The 21,238-nt window shown below is 43.6% G+C and overlaps 1 protein-coding gene across 1 annotated transcript in view; it reads left to right on the top strand.

Annotated features, from left to right (window-relative positions):
- LOC310861017 (membrane-associated guanylate kinase, WW and PDZ domain-containing protein 1-like) overlaps window positions 1-21,238 on the top strand; it is a 131,438-nt gene that overhangs the window by 78,587 nt on the left and 31,613 nt on the right. The window contains exons 7-15 of the mRNA XM_083768269.1: window positions 4,691-4,776; window positions 6,176-6,214; window positions 7,498-7,555; window positions 7,824-7,936; window positions 10,734-10,859; window positions 11,492-11,677; window positions 11,997-12,240; window positions 12,353-12,531; window positions 12,641-12,873. Coding sequence (XP_083624395.1) covers window positions 4,691-4,776; window positions 6,176-6,214; window positions 7,498-7,555; window positions 7,824-7,936; window positions 10,734-10,859; window positions 11,492-11,677; window positions 11,997-12,240; window positions 12,353-12,531; window positions 12,641-12,873 — 1,264 coding nt within the window. The remainder of the gene's footprint in view (window positions 1-4,690; window positions 4,777-6,175; window positions 6,215-7,497; window positions 7,556-7,823; window positions 7,937-10,733; window positions 10,860-11,491; window positions 11,678-11,996; window positions 12,241-12,352; window positions 12,532-12,640; window positions 12,874-21,238) is intronic.

The following is a 21,238-nucleotide window of genomic DNA, read 5'->3' as shown; positions in this document are numbered from 1 at the left end:
TTCCGGGTCCTACTTTTGTGTCCCAATAGAGTTACAGTATACTGTGACGCTCCGTCTGACTAAATCTGAGACGAAAACAACCACGAAAGTCTCATTCCTCGCAAAAACAAAGCTGCGCTGCTCTCCCAAATCTGGCTGTGACAGGCCGTCTGCCCCACATGGAATACTATCGCCATTTTATTTTATTGTGTCAACTAAATCCTCATTAATGCAAACTAGATTAAACATACTCAAGCCTGCACACATTCTAAATATGCCCCCGAAATATTTTACAGAGCAAATGGTATGCCACCTTCAATAATAATAGTCACTTGTACAAAACATTAATAATTCTACTCGAGTTGGAAGCATTAAGACCCATTTTAACCCTCAATGGCTTCCTTTCTGAAAAATAACGTCATTGTAAAAAGATTCACACGTTTAGATATTCTATTTACAATGAGATGCGGACGGGAGCATGGTGCCACTTGGACCCGGACGTAACGTAGCACTACAAAATGACATCAGACTTAAATACTGAATAAGTATTTAGAGTACAGTATGTACCCTAAACTATTTATTAGAGTATGCACCCTTAAATCCCACAAGAGGACTGTACTTCATAGAGTGTGTTCGCTAGCCAATGCATGGCTTTTGAAGATGGCAGCCGTGGTCTATGGGATTGTTATTGTTTGTTTTGTTTGGATGCTTTTGTGTGACGCTGTGTAGGGTGTTAAACTACGGAAAACAACACGTTAAAATACTGCATGCAGATAAGAGGTTTCTTCCCGACAACAACAAGATCTAACTAATCTTTTTCTCCCTGATATCAAACTTATCAGTCAATCTATTCTACATGAAGGAAATGTGTGTATTTAAGTGTGACCAGAAGCGGGGATGAAACACATCCCCACTGCCCATAACAATGAAAGAGCAGAGGGTGGGGGGGATCAAAAGCAGAGGCATGGGTCCCCCTCTCTCCCATCAACCCCCCCCTTCCCCAGGTAATCACCCACACCGCCCATCACAATGGGCTGTGGACCATCCAACAAAAACAATCACACCCTGGGCTCGGAGCGAATTGCAAATGTGCTTGGCTGCATAGGACTGAGGTGTGTCGCTAACACGTGCTAAGTACTGTACTAGTCTACCTTGCTACGCTACTACTACCTTTAGAAAACTCCAAATAGAGCAGATGCAACAGCACTCTTTTATCACACTAAAAAAAACTATTTTGAAAGGAGCATCATTCGCTGCTTGTTCTCTTAATCGACTGAAAATATTGATATGTAGAAAACGTAGGCCTGCTGCTATATGTTTACACAAAGATATAGCACTCAGGAACTTCATCGTATGAATTTCACATGACTATGCGTACCGGCCGGGCCATAAATAAATAATTCATTTTAGGAATGAAACCATCCAAAGTCGCTTAAAATAAACAGCCTGGGTAATATTGGCTCTTTCAGTGGCTTGTTGCATTGTGCCCATAATAACATGCTGGCAATCTCAGGGCCACCCTCTACCATCACTACCTGCACCCAATGTTTCCAGATTGTTTGAGAGAAATAAGCATCCAAGGTCTATGAAAACAAGCCCAAAAGAAGCGACTAGGGCACTAGGCTATTGAAAATAGCAGATCTACATAGCATGTATATCTAAATAGTAGGTCTAAATAGCATGTAGACCTGCTATTTTCAACAAAACAAATATTGAAAAAAAGTGACAAATGTGGAATATTTTTGAAACATTTTAACGGCACAAATCTGGTATGGGGGTCCCTGGCACAACATATTTTAGATGTAGGGGTCCTTGGACAAATACATTTATGTTGGGGTCTTTGACAAGTATTGGAAATGTTTGAGAATCACTGGCTTAAACGACATTAGGAAACAAGCCCAAATAAGCAACTAGCCTACACTTTAGAAACCTACAGTCGCAACAAGCCCAAAAAAAACACAACCAACAACTACCAATATTTACAAGCAGCTTTACAGAAAAACAAGCCCAACGTCACTTATAATAAGCGGACATGGCAACACTGCTACCTGCACCTATTGTCAGGGAAATGTCTCCCGGGATGACTGCCCCTCTTAGCTCCTCCCACCGCCTGTCCCCTGTCATTCGACATGCCACCCCCTGTCAGGGCGGCATGGCAACCCCCTCCCCCCAATGCCCCCCCCCCCCCCCATGCGCTCATCGGTAAACAGATCACACTCAGACATAACCTCTGAGTTCTCACCACCACCTGACTGCCTCCAGCTCTCTCTCTGCTACACACACACATACAGTCATACACGCACACACACACTGGATTATTGCTACTACAGGCCTGCAGAACACACCCACCAGGAGGATATATGGCTGCAGTGTACCGCCGCCTTCAGCACTATTATTTGTATGTCTGTTTTATATATATCGTGTCATCGTCACTTTGCAGTATGAGTGATATTCCTTTGTTAAAGGTAGGGTGAGTGATTTTCTTTGGTTAAAATAAGTGTTTAAAAGCTCTATATTGTGATGGTACTTTTGCTATAGAGTGTTTGTTCAGTAACAGGAGTCTCCATGTCTCTCCAGCTTTTTATTAAACAGAAAATACATTTTCAGGTCGGGATACCAATTTTATCCAATCAGGATAACTCAGTCAGGATACAGATTAAACAAGTGGAATTGTAAGTGATGACACAAAGAAATGAGAAGACAAATTTGGAACTGGAACACTGTAAAAATTAAGCTGATAAATGGCTACTTTCTCCTGATTGGCTGAAAATTTCTCACTTACCTGAAAATGTATATTCTGATTATTAAAGAGCTGGAGAGACAGGGAGACCCCTGTTATTGAGCAATGATAACTATCAGAATATAGTGATTTAACCCTTTCATAAAACACTTTTTGTTTTAACCAAAAAAGATCACTTCCCTACCTTTAAAATAAACGTTTAGATCTATAGCTCTATGCTGTTGCTAGTAATCGCTGAGTGTTTGTTCGGTAACAGGATCGGTCTCTGTCTCTCTCACTTGTTTAGTATACATAAAATGCACTTTCATGTCGGGATACCGGTTTTTATTTTTGAGAGAATTGATGCAGGATAAACAAAGTGTGATTTGAAGTTATGATTCACACAATTAGAACTGGAACACTATAAAATAGAAGCTGATAAATGGGTAGGTCTATTCTGGGTGACATTGGCAACCCACGTGAAAATGTATTTTATGTTTATTAAAGAGCTGGAGAGACAGGGAGAAACCCCTGTTGCTGAACAAACACTATAGCAATCACAATATAGAACTATTTAACACTGGTACCGAACAAACACTAGTCTATAGCAATGATTACTTTCACAATATCTAGCTATTTAACACTGTTACTGAACAAAAACTCTGTAGCAATGAGTACTGTCACAATATAGAGCTTTAGCTTTTTAACAAAAAAATGTTTTAAACCAAAGATTATCACTTGCACTACCTTTTTAATTATGCTGTGGTCTTAACAGTGAGCGATGGAGATAGGCTGCTTTGTAACTAACTGGTGATGTTTGTTGTTGTTGTCAAGCAGATCTCTGCAGTATGATCAAGTAGAGAATTCATTTACGGAAAACACACAAAGTTATGCTATGGAGATTTGGAGAGGTTTCTGCCCAATAGCAACGATATAGTAACGGTTGTGGATTCAGAGTCAGATACCTTTATTAGCCATTGTGTAAAACACATAGGAACTTGCTTTGACATTTGACATGTGTGCATTTCTTATTCCTATTTTCACATATAATTAAAAAACAACAACAACACAGGAGGACGTAGAACAGGGTGCCCACACGTTTTCGACTTGAGAGCTATACTTTAAAAATGACTCAACAAGATCTAACGACCCCCAAAAATGATTGTCCCATTACTGAAAATAGTTTTTTTTAAATTACCTGAGGGGGCTTTGGAATAACGGTGCTGGTGTTACATATAAGACAAACGGACTTTGAATGTGAAATAGTGGGTCGGAAATGGAATTGGTAATTTTCTTATTTTGGATAACTTGTAATGCTACTGGCGTAACACTCTTGAAAACAAAGTTTTGCATTGTGGGTTTGCAGTTGTACTAGAGCTGACAGGCCCTTTTTGGATCAATTAATCATGTCGCCTTAATTCAAGTGGCAGATGCCAAAAATATTCAAATTGTATTTTTTTAGGGGCATGTCATGTGGATTATGTGTGAACTGTTGCGACAAAAGAACGTTAGCTAATGGAATACAACCACCCTAAGGACTACTATCTGTAACAAGTAGACCGCTGGACTTTGCACATGTAAACAAAGCTTCTACCTTTAAACGCATCTTAAATCAGAGTTTTTATTTTGTATACCATTTATTGAAATAGTCGTGAGAAAAAAATGCTGCTATTTGTCCCTAAAGCTTTGTTTACAAAATGCCTGTACCCCCTCCAACTGTATATACTTTCCCCATGTTCAACAGTTTTTATTATATTTTGACCCTTGCTTTGGTAGTGTAGACATTATGTTTTCTCATGCCATTTTAATTGAATTGTGAAGTAGTGATCTACTGGTAGATTGCAATCTACCTTTTGGGGAAATCCCTGACACAGCAGGTTTCCACCTGTTATGCATGCATGAGCCCCTGCTGAGCTGTGTTGTGTTCTGGTGGTGATGATGATGATGGCCCATCTTCAACTGTGCTCTTCTTTCTTGTGTTCCCCTCCTCAGTCACAACACAAAGACCACCTCATGGCTGGACCCTCGCTGTGGAGGAGACCAGACCCCCAAACCTCTGGAGGAGTGTGACGACGATGGTAAGTTGCTCTAATAACACGCTGCTGGTTCACAAAACGGTGTGTCCCATTAAGACGTATTGAAAATAGTCAATCTACAAGCCCACAATGCGGCACGAAGCGACACATTGTGAGTTCCAGCCTATGTAAAGGAATGCTGCCCAGGCTAGGGACCCCCCCCCCCCCATTAGGTCAAGATTTCTCAAAATGTTCTAAAAATAGCAGATCGCCTACTTTTTTCCTTTAAAAAATAATAGACTAAATAGGGGACCACAACCGGTGCCCCAGTCAGTGGGAGAATACTAGAAAGAATGTAGAAGTGGAAGCCTGCATGTTGTTGTGCTGTGGTGTTTGAACCAGTAGAGGGTGCACTTGAGCTCTCATTCCTCTGTTGTGATTTGGCATGTACAATTTACAATTTAGGAGACATTTAGCATAGGCTCTTAATCCAGGGCGATTTACAGTAAGCCAGAACAACACATAATACATCAAACACAGACATCCGTCTAACAGTAGAATATTTGTACAATGAAACTCTAGGTATACACGACTACATGATAGGGCGCCATTGTGATGTATTAGTACATAGCACTTAGTTACAGTACTAGCATTTATGTTGTACATGTATATGCTCCAAATAGTTAAACCTGGAGTTTGTCTCAAGAAACAAAGGGGGAACTCAAATGGACATAAGTATTCATGTCTTAGTCTTTTCCTCGGTCAGTAACAAACAACGTAGGTTTTCTTTCAGGTTCATGTGTTCTATAGAACAGAAAATAGTTCCTTAAAATCCCAAATGAAACGGAAGGAGGCTACAAACCTAAAAACACAAATTGACAGCAGCAACAATCACAACATAGGTTATGAAACGGCACCATCAAGTGGTCAGAACAGGAATATAGAGAACATTATAATTATGCAAGTCAATGGGTCCCAATCTTTTCAGGCCTCGACCCAGACCAGCTGATCATAGGGACCCCCCCCCCTGACTGATCTACTACTACTGAGCTATTGTATATCTGTGCTGGCAGGCAAATACCATGTTTTTATGTCTCCCCCCATCAATTAATGCCATACTTTGTCATGTAAAGAGTGCCGTGTAAAATACTGAAAATAGCCGATCTACAAGCTCTACACGCCTATAGATCTTTTCTTTTTTTAAGTGCAAGTGGTTATGTCTGCTTGTAGAGTTTATAGATATTGAACCCAGTGGTAGTTGTGTATAATATTATGACTTGTTGAAACTAAGGGATGTGTGTTTCTCTCCTCTTCCCTGGACTGTCACCATCGTTCTTCTTCCACTTATCTCCTGCCCCATCCATCCATCCATCCATCCGTCCATCCATACACCCATACATCCACTCCACTCCGTTCTCTCCTCTGTGACATGTATTCCATGTTGCTCTCTTTGACCTTGGAGAAGAAGGGGTCCATACAGAAGACCAAGACAGTGACATAGGTAGGTGGATTTTATAATGCTTAAGTTATACAGCCATTCCTCTGCCTACAGATATGCTGCATTCACACGGGCAGTTTACCATACCATGCCCCGAAGGGTGTACCCACTACCCATGGCATATGTTTCGGTCCGTACGATCCCTATTTTGGAGAGTTGCTGTTTTGACGAATATCTTTGTCAAAAAGTGCATTGCCAGCATGCCATTCAAGGCGAACGTTTTGCATTGTGGCCTTGTAGACCAGCAATTTAGTGGTCTAAGGAATCTCTAAAACGGGATCACATCAGACCCAAGTAGCTGGCATTCTTTTGGATTGTACTGCCGTCCCTTGGCGCGTATGTGAGCTGCACACAAACGATTCCTGATGCGAAACGCAATCGGGAAGTCGATTACAGGACTTTGGACGTCTGTCTTCCGAGGTGCTATTGTTTGTGTCAGATCAGGAGCAGACAGTATGAGTGATTATTGATTAATGTAATGTAGCCTGTGTGCTACACACTGTGGAAGCAGGACTCTGTCTGTGAGGGAAACCAGAGCCCATGTTAATGTGAATGTCAGCTTAATAGCTCTTAACTGTATGCCTGTTATCTCTCTCTCTCTGTGCGCGTGCGTGTGTGCATATAGTATTATTATTACTTGTGAGGGTCACATGTCCCCACACAAGTGCGGTAGCATTTGGGACGTGTGGAGCGTTGTCCAGGGAGTTTTAGGGAAAGGAGAATAGTCTATAGGATGTGTGGAGCGTTGTCCAGGGTGTTTTAGGGAAGGGAGAGGGGTGCATACAAGTTTAGGAGCCCCATGGGAGGTTAGGGTTAGGGTGAGGGTTTGAGATAGGTTGTAGTTGTAGGACTAATGACTGGTCTAACCAATGACTTGTCTAAACCATGTACTGTCTAAACAAAGTACTGCACCCAAGGGAGAAGAGTCTAGGACGTGTGAAGCGTTGTCCAGGGTGTTTTAGGGAAGGGAAAAGAGTCTGGGATGTTTCAGGGAAGGGAGAGGAGTATGGGACATGTGAAGCATTGTCCAGGCTGTCTTTTTTTAATGCTGACAGCATTCTTGTGTTTGCTGATCTGAGTGAGCGGCCTTTAAAGCATGGTGTTCCATGCCCTTTGTTGCCCTGTAGGCAGACAGCAGTGTTTTTGTACTGGGTGCGGGCAGCAAACGCATTTCTTACCATTTCTCCACTGATGATGATGATGATGATGGGAGAATACAGTATATGTTCCATCATTGGGCTGTCATGGCATGTTATGTTTGTCTAACGTGTTCTGTGCTCTTTCAGAATTACCTCCAGGGTGGGAGAGGATAGACGACCCAGTGTACGGGGTCTATTATGTGGAGTAAGTGGAACACAATCTCCCAACACCTCACCGCACGCACGCACATTTATTATATACTATTACACACATACTTTAACCAGGGCTTGTAGAGACACCAGACCGATTCTGTCACTCAATGTGATTCACACTCCCCCAAACCAATGGGTCCCCTCTCTCTCTCTCTCTCTCTCTCTCTCTCTCTCTCTCTCTCTTCTCTCTTCTCTCTTCTCTCTTCTCTCTCTCTCTCTCTCTCTCTCTCTCTCTCTCTCTCTCTCTCTCTCGGTATCAGTCACATCAACAGGAAGACCCAGTACGAGAACCCGGTGGTGGAGGCCAGACGAGGCAGGAAGCTGCCTCTGGACGCTGGGCAGCAGCAGCCGCAGTACCAGCAGCCTCCTGAAGGTGAGCAGCGCTATATTCGAGGTTCGTTTCCTGCTCAACTTCATTCCTTTTTTACTTTACATTCTTCACGTTTGAGTTATAGAAGCGCTAAGTTTGCTCCTCCTCACTGCTGTGGTCGTCTTCCTCCTCGACTCCTCGCCGACTGTAGATCCATGTCGGCCAGAAACCTCTTATACATTTTTCAACATGGAACGATTGGCGATTATGCAAAGATAATTGCGATTGTCTAAAATTGTTTTTAAGCGATTATGTAATAATTGTGACAGTGTCGCGAAAGCGTCAAAAGTAGCAGATCTGCAAGTGTTTTGAGCTTGTCAATCTGCTACTTGTGATGCATGTTTGTGAATTTGAATCCTGAGAAGTATCAGTTTTGCACATATGAGGTTTCCACCCGACAGAGACGATATATGGATGTCGTGTGACATGAAGCTATAGATATCATCTTTGCATCGGAATATCGTTATGAGTAGTATTTTCAGACCCTGGTTTTGATAACTTAAACTGTATTTTCTACTTTCAAACTAAAAACATGTTGAAAATGGTGAAAATGGCAGACCCAACAAGCTCACAACCTATGGCTTTGCGGTGCCATCGTCCCTATATTGATATTGAGACATTGGGTAAAATAATAATATGGTGATATTTGATTGTGTCCGTATGGCCCCAGCTCTATGCCCTAATCGCCCAATTCTTCCATTATTTGGGTTTGGGTCCAGTCTGGGAATCTTGTGTCACAGCAGTAGGGCAGAAACACCTCGTGGTTTCTCCCATGTGACCTTTGATTGAGCTCCTGACCAGAGGTCAAGGAGATGGAGACGACCGCAGCTGAGGGCTCTAAGTAGCCGTGTCCACAGATAAGCTTTATAGGAGCTGCCATGTGCCTTTATATCTATGTTAACGATGCACTGGAGCGCTCCTCTTCCCAAGCGCTTAACAGTGTTGACTAAATAAAAACTAAGCTACTATTACTAATGCTAAGACTAAATATATTGACGGATTCCGGCAACAAATATAAACCAGACTAATGTTAATCTACAAGCTCACAACAAATCGTAAATAAAGCTTGTTTAGATTAGAATCGGAATCTGGGATTAGAAACTAGGTTTATCTCCTAGACACGGAGACGCTGATAGACAGTAGTATATTGGCACGATCTCTAACTGAAAACATAAAAAAGCGGGGATCCACGTCCATGACAGTCGGTGTGTTAATCGTTACCAAAACCATTATGCTTAGCGCTTTTTCAGCCGTTTTTGCTGCTAATAACGCAGGCGACCGGACAACGGTTGATGATTGTTCGAACGTGTGTCAATAAAGGCTTGGGTGTTGAACGCTCTCCAGACATGATGATATCCAAAGCGCTCATCCTGTCATATGAAACGCTTTCTGTGGACATGTGCTGCTAATTCACTGTGTATCTTCTTCTTTGTTTAATCATACATACTTGGTATTGTATTATTTGATTAATCATACATACTTGGTATTGTATTATTTGATTAATCATACATACTTGGTATTGTATTATTTGATTAATCATACATACTTGGTGTTATTGGTATCATTTGACTCTTTGCTTTAGTGTGTGACTTGTGTTTTCATTCACATCTCTGATATCCTGTCTGCTCGGTTCAAATAGCAGTGAAATGTTCCTGCGTTTTGTTGTTCAAGATTCAACACACAATTTAGAATTTGAAGAGTTGCCACAGACTTTTAAATTATTCATATGTGAATATTGAGATTTGTATTCATGCTATACTGAATGTCATCGTGATATTTTTGCTCGTTATTTTCCTGGTGATTATTCTGCAATTGTTTTTCAGCTCCTTTTGACTCATTAGTGACTGATCAATCAGTTAATTGGTTAATTAGTCCAATTAGCGGTTGCAGCCCTACAGTATATTGACTCTAAAGATGTACAAGCACAGCATAACCATTATGTCTGTATGTCTGTGTGTCGTGTGTCCTCAATTGAACATTATCTGTAGGTAAGGTATTCACTCAAGCAAATGTCCTATCGATTATACACATCCCGTGAAGCCTTGCTTGATTGTGTTATTCATTTTTTTGTCGCATTCCTGAGCCAGTAATTTGATGACCGGCGTAGTCTCTGGTAGCCCGACCAACCAGAGGCATTAGCATCATTCCACCGGTCTCTGATAGCCCGACCAACCAGAGGCATTAGCATCTTTCCACCGGTCAGCAAATTATTGGCTTAAGAAGCAATGCGACAAAAGCTAAAACGTCTCCATGAATTCAAGGCGTCATGGGGTGTGTAGTTGATAGACGATGTGTCATTCATTGGGGGAACTGCTCCTTTAACTCAGCCCTGTTCTACTTAGTTGACTGGGGTCCCCCAGGGTTTTATGCTAGTTCCACTCCTTTTTCTCCCCCCCTTTTTTCACCCATCAACAAGCTTGTATCTGAGTTGGGAGGGATTGCGACGCACTATCGTCGCTGAATGCCCCCCGCACACACACACACACACACACACACACACACACACACACACACACACACACACACACACACACACACACACACACACACACACACACACACACACCAGGAGAGAGACACAAGGGTTCAGGTGGTTCACTTTATAGTTCTGCTATAATATGTGTTTGTTTTATATACTTGTAGGTCTGTGTGTGGTGTACTGTGTAGTAGAGTTTAAAAATGAATGATATTTAAATGTTAGTATGTCAGCATGTCTAGAATGAGTGTTTAAATGTTTAAATGAATGATTCCCTGGCGTTGTCTCCCCCCCCCCCCCCCACACACACACACACACACACAGAGTGGATTGAAGAGCACGCGTCAGCGGGAGCACCCCTGTCTAACTACGCCCCCAACCACCTGGAGACGTACCGGGACCCCCATAACCTGCCCCCCCTGCCCCCGGGACCTGGGGGGCCGCCCAAACGTAAGGCTTCATCATTATTACCATAATAACATTAACTTGTCATGTGAAGGTCCCCCAAATTGAGAATTCTGTTTTTTGGCCGTGGGAACCCAATCATTTTTAAAATATTTTTCAGATAAAAAAAAGCAGATCTACAAGCTTGCAGTGTTAAAATGACTGAGGCTGTATTATAGAACCATGTAACAACACCAACGTGTCCACATGTTTCCCATACATGTATTATAGAACCATGTAACAACACCAACGTGTCTACATGTCTCCCATGCATGTATTATAGAACCATGAAGCAACACCAACATGTCCACATGTTTCCCATACATGTATTATAGAACCATGTAACAACACCAACGTGTCTACATGTCTCCCATGCATGTATTATAGAACCATGAAGCAACACCAACGTGTCTACATGTCTCCCATACATGTATTATAGAACCATGTAACAACACCAACGTGTCTACATGTCTCCCATGCATGTATTATAGAACCATGTAACAACACCAACGTGTCTACATGTCTCCCATGCATGTATTATAGAACCATGTAACAACACCAACGTGTCTACATGTCTCCCATGCATGTATTATAGAACCATGTAGCAACACCAACATGTCCACATGTTTCCCATGCAGGAGGGAAGCCGTTCTTCACGAGGAACCCGGCGGAGCTGACGGGGACCTTCATCAACACCAAGCTGAAGAAGAGCCGCCGGGGGTTCGGCTTCACCGTGGTGGGCGGGGACGAACCCGACGAGTTCCTCCAGATCAAGAGCCTGGTGCTGGACGGGCCCGCCGCCCTGGACGGCAAGATGGAGACGGGTACGTGCTCTAAAAAACCTTCACGTCGGGTTGTTGTTGTCGGGGGCAGAAACCGCTCATCTCCATATTTTAACCCATTTAGACCTGAGGACGATTCTACAAATGCCTTCTTAATCCTGACGGTTTTCTGAAAAACCCATGTTTCTCGAACATTTTCATATCAAGGACGCCCAAAGATATATGTAATTGGCCGTCGACCCCATCTGAAAATAGGTTATTGGTGCTAACAGTAATACAGTATAGTATGTGTACTGTATTTCCAGGAGATGTGATCGTCTCAGTTGGTGCTAACAGTATAGTATATGTACTGTATTTCCAGGAGATGTGATCGTCTCGGTCAATGACACCATCGTTCTGGGCTACACCCACGCCCAGGTGGTGAAGATCTTCCAGTCCATCCCCATCGGATCCAATGTGGACCTGGCGCTGTGCAGGGGCTACCCGCTGCCCTTTGACCCCGACGACCCCAACACCAGCCTGGTGACCTCCGTGGCCATCCTGGACAACAAGGAGCCCATCATCGTCAACGGAGGAGGCCAGGAGGCCTACGAGTCCCCGTCCAGGTGGGGCCGAGATTTGAGAGAGAAAGTTGTATAGTCTGATGGCTGTTGGTATGTTTGTTTTGACTAAGAGTACTAAACTAATACTCTCTGTCTCTCTCCCTCTCTCTGTCAGCCACGGCAGCCAGGGTGGGATCAACGGGCTCCGTGGCGATCCCGGCCCCCACAGCCCGTCGGGCGACGCCTCCTCCATCGGTTCCCATGGTTACTCCAGCGCCGATGTGGCCACGCTGGCCAGCTCCATCGCCACACAGCCCGAGCTCATCACTGTGCACATGGAGAAGGGAGACAAAGGTACACTCGCACATGCACACACACACACGCACGCACACATGCACGCATGGCCCATGGCTTTGGCCTATGCGGCCAGATTGATTCATAATGTAATATCATTGTTCTCCAGGCTTCGGCTTCACCATCGCCGACAGCCTGACGGGCGGAGGCCAGCGGGTCAAGCAGATCGTGGACTACCCTCGCTGCCGCGGCCTGAAGGAGTCGGACATCCTGGTGGAGGTGAACAAGAGGAACGTCCAGAACATGTCCCACAACCAGGTGGTGGACCTGCTCAGCAAGTGTCCCCGAGGCAGCGAGGTCACCATGCTCGTACAGAGAGGTAGGGGGGACCCATTATGTTATGTAAAGCACTCTCTCTAGGTCGTCCTCAGACCAGCCCTCCATCGTCGCTCCCAGTCATCCCGGTTCTCCGTACATGTGGCCAGCTCGTTGATGCGTTGCGCTCTTGCGTCTTTATGGCGTACATCCACATATGTGAATGCGGGACGTCCTCGTGACCGTTGCCCGTGTGTTGGTTCCCACAGCACTGGTTTGCTGGCTATAGCAGCTCTTGGGTGTCTTTGGCAGTGTCCTGCTATAGTCTCATTCTCCTGGCTGCTATTTTCTGGCTGACCCTTGGCATTCCATCATTCAGATTCCTTGTTGGTAACATGTGTACTCTTGCTTATGTTAAGTACTGCACACAGCATTCTGATGTAGCAGTAGAGACTTCTGCAGATATTATGTCTCTGTCTATTTTATGTCTATTTTATGCCCATATATGCGAACATGCGTGTCGTGTGGGGCGAACGGTTCTCGAGTTATGTGGATTACAGACGTACGTACACACACAGTCACACACAGATACTTGGTGCATTTATAGTTAGATAGATAGAAGTATGAAAAATAAGTCTGAATAAATTATGCTCAGGCGGGGCGGATCTATACTGTTGGGTGACGGCAATTTTGAACTACTTTGTTACAAGTAAAAGTACGGAATTGAAAAAGGTCTTGAGTAAAAGTGCAAAAGTATCGGCATCAAAATGTACTTAAAGTACTAAAAGTAAAAGTATTCATATTGCAGAATGTCCCATTTCACAAGTTCAAAATGTGTAGAAAATCAATTGAGAATAGCCGATCTACATGCTTGTAGATCGGCTATTTTCAAATGGCCGAAATGTATAGTGTTGAAGTGGTTAATGTATGTTTTCTAAGCAAATTTATAATCGCCAAAGTAACTAGTAACTAAAGTTTTCAAATAATTGTAGTGAAGGAAAAGTACAAATTTTGGCTCCGAGATGTAGTGGAGTAGAAGTAAAAGTACTGGAAATTGGAAATGCTCAAGTAAAGTACTTTCCACCACTGGGTGACGGGTCGGTCTACTACGGGGGGCGGGGCAGGCACAGGTTGTCAAAGTGTGACCTGTGCTGGAGCAGTGGTTCTCATCCTTATTCACCCTATAGGACCCCCGCGTTGACGTCGTCTCTGTTGAGGGTGGAAACCTCACCTGGACAAAACTGTTACCTTTCACTATTCAAATTCTAAAGTAGCAGAACCACAAGCTCAAAACGTGATGCTTCCCGCCGTGTTTTCGAGCTTGTAGATCTGCTAATTTTGATGTTTGTTAATTGTGTGACGCCGTAGTGTGATCAAATAAGGTGTTAATTTACGGGGGAAAAAATGCACAAAGTTAAAATATGGAGATAAGAGGTTTTCTGATTTGAGGTTTTTTCTGATATATATGATATGTATACGATGTAGACAGACACAGAGAGAGAGAGATGATGGGAGGGTAGGAGGTAAACATGGAATCAAAGATTTATATCTATTATGAATATGGATGCCATCGCTGAGTCGCTCTTCCGAGATTTATTATGCCTGATTTTATATTATTTGTCATACGACGACGATGGTGTGAAAATGATACATTTCCAGAAAATACCTTCACGAGACCTCCCACCCGCTCTCGCAGATTTTAAATGTGCCTTTTTTTCCTGACACGCCAAGTTACGCCGTTGTATGAATTGATCAGTGCATCACGATCAGTTGTGTAAAGTAACAAAGTACATTTACTCGAGTACTAAGTATTATTTCTTTCTTCACTGTATTTATTTTGTATGTATTTCCAATTTCCAGTACTTTACTCCACTACAAATATTTGAAAACTTTAGTTACTTTGTAGATTATTGTCACACAACACAGGCTACATTAACCACTTCAGCCCTATATTTCGTCCATTTGAAAATCGCCGACATTTGAGTACTTTTTCCTGCACTGGATGCTAGGCTAAGAAGGATGAAGGTGTCGCTGTGAAAAGACCCTGGAGAGAGATGAAATGTTGGCTGCCATTTGTTCCACAAGTTGAATCACAACCTAACTTTTCCTGCCTGGCATGTTTTAACTATTTCTGACATTGAATGCACAATTAGTTTTCTCTCTAAGTTCAAGTTTACACATTTCCATTCCCATTTAATTGTACATGCATTTGATTTGTTTATTATTTTTTGTTATTTCGTTCCACTTTTGTTTTGGCAATGTAAATGCACGTTTTCTCATACCAATAAAGCCCTGATTGATTGAGAGAGAGAGGCAGGCAGGCAGGCAGGCAGGCAGGCAGGCAGGCAGGCAAGCAGACAGACAGACAGACAGACAGAGGGGAGGCTATTGGAGCAGGGAGATGTGATTGCAGTTAATTAGAATGTGTGTGAGGGCGGAGTTTGTATGCTAATGCATGTCACACCTCATCTTAACTCTGTCTGCATCGACACCTTGTATATCTGCTATTTTCAGCATGCAGCATTGTAGATCTGCTATTCTCAGCATGCAGCATTGTAGATCTGCTATTCTCAGCATGCAGCATTGTAGATCTGCTATTTTCAGCGTGCAAAATCAGCCGTTACGACACCATCAAGGCCCGGCAAACTATATTTGTCGACGACATCAACAACTGTAGATGTATTTAGTCAACTAACACTAAAACACCTTTCAGATGACAAAAATATGACTAAACCTAAATGGCATTTTATTCTAATGACTTTGACTAAAACTAAAAACATTTTCTATCAAAATCAACACATGGGTAACTATTAACTGCATCATAAACCATAAACCAATGCATGGGTTAGAATCCCGTGACCGTACATGACACATCTGACCCGGAATGACGCCCATCATCCATATCTATTCTGGTGTGACATTGTGGAGGCCTTCGTTATTGTTGTTGCTGTTGCATTTGGGGACAAATCGCCAACTAACTGTGTACGCCACCTGGTCCGTGTGTGTGTGTGTGTGTGTGTGTGCGTGTGTGTGTGTGTGTGGGTGTGCGTGTGCAGCTTCACCATCAGTTATGTCCTGTAATGAGTTGACCTTGCGTTTCGGCTGCTAGAATAGCACTGCTCTATTGTGTTAAAGGTCAGCGTCATTAGTTGTGTATGTGTATGTGCGTGCGTGTGCGCGTGTGTGTGTTGGAGGGCGATATGCTTAGAAAGGCAGTTAGCACTGATGCTGGGACATTCAGAGAGAGAGAGAGACGGAAAGAGAGACAATGCGCCACAATGCGATGCATCATGTGTGAGTACTCATTGAGCAGAATGTGCCATTTCAAGTTTTCAAATGTGTAAGAGTATTTTGAACATGGCAGATCTACAAGTTCATGGGTCGCTTCCTTCAGTCTCTGCTTTTTACCATGTAGTAGGATCCTTCCTTCCTTCTTTCTCTCCATCTCTGTGAGAAAAGGAGGCCAAGCGAGACGACACCTCCATCTTGTCTTAAGTTCCATCCATCCTTTGTTGCCATGACAATACTCCACATCCCTTCTGTATAGGTTCTGTCCCTGGAGAGAGAGAGAGGGGGGGGGGGTAGAGATAGAGAGAGAGAGGGGGGGTGGGAGATAGAGAGAGAGAGGGGAAGAGAGACGGATGGAGATGGAGAGGGGGATATAGAGAGAGAGTGGAAAAAAAGTGAATAAGAGAAAATGGACTAAAATATAAGGTCAATGAAAGCAGGAAACAGTAGTTCAGTCAGACAACTCTTGAACGTGAATTTAGAATATATTTTTATTGAGCATAAATATATGAAGCTTGTGTGCGTCTACTGTGAATACAGGTCCATGTACTTGAGTATCTCTACTTACTTCTTCCACCACTGCAAGGAGCGCTTGCACACACACACACACACACACACACACACACACACACACACACACACACACACACACACACACACACACACACACACACACACACACACACACACTACATACATGAATGTATGTATTAACAAGCTAAGCATGTGCCGATTGCTGCTAGTGTTTAATACGTTTGAATAATGTATGTAGTGTGTGTGCGCGTGCGCGTGCGTGCTCTGATCCATGATGACTGGCAGTGTGGGGGAGGGGCAGATATGCATCTGACATGGCCTTGAAAAAGCCATCTGTCATAACCATCACAGCGCAGTGTGTGTGTACTGGGGGTGAGAAAGATGAGTGAATTCTCTCTCTCTCTCTCTCTCTCTCTCTCTCTCTCTCTCTCTCTCTCTGGGATGACATCACCACCTCTGAAGGAGATCTTCACTCAGTAGAAGCAGAGACCTCTTATCTCCATATTCTAATCTTATGTCTTTTCATATTCAAATGAATGCCTTACTTCTTAGTTAAAAGACAAGTGTCAGATCTACAAGCTCGAAATGCGACACGAAGCAATGTGTTTTTATGGACTTTCACAAGTAACGGAGTAGTTCTACATTGCAGTATTGATACTTTTACGAACAATTTCGTCCAATTTCGTCCAATTTCCCCACCACTGATAAAAGGTTCACCCAGCCCTAGAATAATGTCTCTCCTTGCTCATTGTGCTGACTAAGGTCCGTTCAGTATTCATAAAAGCGTTGTACTTTTTAATCCCACCCCCCCCCATGCACCTTTTGTGATCCGTCCAGGGCCCTTTAACCCAATAAAACCGCCAAAGCTTCCATGCCGTTTTAGATGTTTTTCAGAAGAAAAAATATATATATAACTCTTATGCTGCGTTCACATGGGCAGACGCAACGACACAAAGATGCAAAGCTACACAGTGTATTTGTAGCTGTTGTAGCTTTTGCAGCAGCTACAAGCCTCGGATTTGCTTCGTAGCTTTACGGCGCTGGCTTCCATTGACAATGAATGGTAGACTGCGTCGTTGCATCTGCCCGTGTGAACGCAACATTATGATTTAGGACATTGGTTTAGAACGGCAAATAGCAGATATACAAGCTCGCAAGCGCGTCTCTTCGTGCCACGCTGCGAGCTTGCACATCTGCTATTTCTTATGTTTTTTTTTTTCTTACGTTTCAGCTGCACCACACACATAACAACAACATAGATTGAACTGTTGCCCCTGAGGTCTTAATGGGTTAAACGGAGTGACGGTTGGAGAAGCAGATTAATTGTGGCGTTTCGGTGGCGTCGAGCAGCAGGGCCTCGTTATCGTTCGTTCGGCCGACTCTTCAGCATAGAGAGAGAGAGAGAGTGTTAAGACTTAATGCATAATTTAGATGCCGTGTGATGACTGCGTGCACACACACGCGTGCCGACACAGAAAGCTACGCTCACAGTTTTTGTGCTGCTATAATGTATGTATATCGTTGTGTCGGCCGGGGCCAGAAACCTCTTATCTTCGCCTTTTTAACTTTTTGTGTATTTTTCGTGTTAACGCCACGCTCGATCGCTCTATGGCGTCACGCTGAAGCATCAAAGGTAGCATATATAGATATATATGTAGCTATGCAGCCTTTGATGCTTTTGAATTCAATTCCTGAAAATAACAGTTTTGGACATATGAGGTTATCGACGGTGTATAGGGTAAACATGCATTTATGTATGTGTGCGTGTGCATGTGTCTGTCTAATAATACTGAGCTGTGTTGCCTTTGCCTTAAAGGAACGCTTTACCCGTTTCCAACCTAATGCTTATTATAAGACAATACCATTTCTGTGTCCACTCAACTCTGTGTCTCAGAGGAGGGCTGTGGACAGTTCAGAAACCTGTCTACTCACTCTGTGTCTCAGAGGAGGGCTGTGGACAGTTCAGAAACCTGTCTACCCACTCTGTCTCAGAGGAGGCCTGTGGACAGTTCAGAAACATGTCTACTCACTCTGTGTCTCAGAGGAGGCCTGTGGACAGTTCAGAAACCTGTCTACTCACTCTGTGTCTCAGAGGAGGGCTGTGGACAGTTCAGAAACCTGTCTACCCACTCTGTCTCAGAGGAGGGCTGTGGACAGTTCAGAAACCTGTCTACCCACTCTGTCTCAGAGGAGGCCTGTGGACAGTTCAGAAACCTGTCTACTCACTCTGTGTCTCAGAGGAGGGCTGTGGACAGTTCAGAAACCTGTCTACCCACTCTGTCTCAGAGGAGGCCTGTGGACAGTTCAGAAACATGTCTACTCACTCTGTGTCTCAGAGGAGGGCTGTGGACAGTTCAGAAACATGTCTACTCACTCTGTGTCTCAAAAGAGGGCTGTGGACAGTTCAGAAACCTGTCTACCCACTCTGTCTCAGATGAGGGCTGTGGACAGTTCAGAAACCTGTCTACTCACTCTGTCTCAGAGGAGGGCTGTGGACAGTTCAGAAACCTGTCTACCCACTCTGTCTCAGAGGAGGGCTGTGGACAGTTCAGAAACCTGTCTACCCACTCTGTCTCAGAGGAGGGCTGTGGACAGTTCAGAAACCTGTCTACCCACTCTGTCTCAGAGGAGGGCTGTGGACAGTTCAGAAACCTGTCTACCCACTCTGTCTCAGAGGAGGGCTGTGGACAGTTCAGAAACCTGTCTACTCACTCTGTGTCTCAGAGGGCGGCTGTGGACAGTTCAGAAACCTGTCTACCCACTATGTCTCAGAGGAGGGCTGTGGACAGTTCAGAAACCTGTCTACCCACTCTGTCTCAGAGGAGGGCTGTGGACAGTTCAGAAACCTGTCTACCCACTCTGTCTCAGAGGAGGGCTGTGGACAGTTCAGAAACCTGTCTACTCACTCTGTGTCTCAGAGGAGGCCTGTAGACAGTTCAGAAACCTGTCTACTCACTCTCTGTCTCAGAGGAGGCATGTAGACAGTTCAGAATCCTAGAAACCAGTCTACCAGTGACATTGTAAGAGTATTTCTACATTGTGGTAATGATACTTTTGTACAAAATGTGAGTAGTACTTCCGCCATTGCACGCACACAGTCTTTGTGGACAATCCCACAAAATAGAGCGGGTGGGAGCTGGAAAACAGAGAGGATAAATTATGAATTGTGCACAGAGAGAGAGAGAGAGAGAGGTGGGGGGGAGAGAGGGAGGGGGGGGCTTTGCAGCAACACAAAGTTTTAACTTTTAATGATTTCTCAGCGATGGTGCAGTGTGTGAATATGAAGAAAGACTCTGAGCTGGAGATGCTCTCTGCTCCTCGTCTTAAAGGAGAAAGCAGGATTAATGTATAATAATCCCAACCCTCATAGCATACTTGCTCATCAAAAAGAAGAGCCAACAAGGCTTTGTTTTTATTTGCACAAACAAAACTCACCAAGTGTAGATTTCTTTCTCAACCGTTGGCGGGTCCTTTTTATACGTTGAGGAGTCCCGTCACTGTTGTCCTATAGAATGTTATACGTAACACATTCTAAATGGCCTTAATGGACCCTTGACACTGAGTGTCAAAATGCGTATTGCTCTATTTTCTGATAGTAATCGTTTCTGTAGAGTGTTTGTTCAGTAACAGGAGTCTCTCCGGCTTTTTATCAAACAGAAAATGTATTTTCAGGTCGGGATACCAATTATATCCAATCAGGAGACAGAACTCGCACAGATTGAATTTCTTATCAATCTTTAACTCTTGATTAATTTTATACAAGAGTAAATTTATTGTAAACATCTGCATTACTTAATTCACAAGAAGTCTACACAAATGGATAATGTAGAAGAATTGATGTTTTGATAAATGTTTGCCTGTTATCTCTCCTAATGGTACCAACATCAATAGAGCGTGGAATGCTGGACAAAATCTTATCCAACGATAACAAAATATTTTAGGTTTTGGTTCAGAGAGGCAAAATCTCATCAAATGGTGGACCGTGGCTCAAATGCAGAATAAATCATGGACCCTGATATGGAAACGGTTGAAAACCACTGGCTTATACTAGAGCAGTGGTTCCCCAAGTGGGGTTCGGGGGTCCTTGAGGGAGTTCCAGTGGGTCCCCAGCTAAATGATAGTTAGGAACCAAATGGACCCTTATGGGTCTGAAACTGAGAGAGTGTACAAATGGACCTGTTACTCTCAGAGTTAAATTAACTTTGATTTTACAATATAAATTGGGTCTCTAGATTGAAATGCCACTAAATGGGGGTCCGTAGCCTAATGCATGTCAAACTGGGGGTCCTTGAAATTAAACGGGTTGAGAATCACTGCTAGAACCATACAAATCTTCTCTTATGGGCGTCATTGGCATATCTTCCGTGGGCTAATTAGTGTCAATTTGGGGGTGCTTGAAATGAAAGCGTTTGGGAACCACTTTAGATGCCTTTAGCACCTTTTAGATGAGCAGAGAGTGTGTTGCTGTCCCCGTGGCGACACACTTCCACTGGCAAGGTGTTTCCATGCTATATTTGACATGCTAGACTCCTGCCAGCGCTATTATGTAGGACAAACCTTTAACTGCCACCAGTAGCATAGCAACAGACAGTGGCTCTTTGTGGTTCTATACTTTTATGATATTTATAAC

Source organism: Protomyctophum parallelum, assembly GCF_964188405.1.
Source record: "Protomyctophum parallelum genome assembly, chromosome: 7".
NCBI lineage: Eukaryota > Metazoa > Chordata > Actinopteri > Myctophiformes > Myctophidae > Protomyctophum > Protomyctophum parallelum.
The sequence above is the reverse complement of the archived record's forward strand: the minus strand, read 5'-3'. Positions and strand labels throughout refer to the sequence as shown.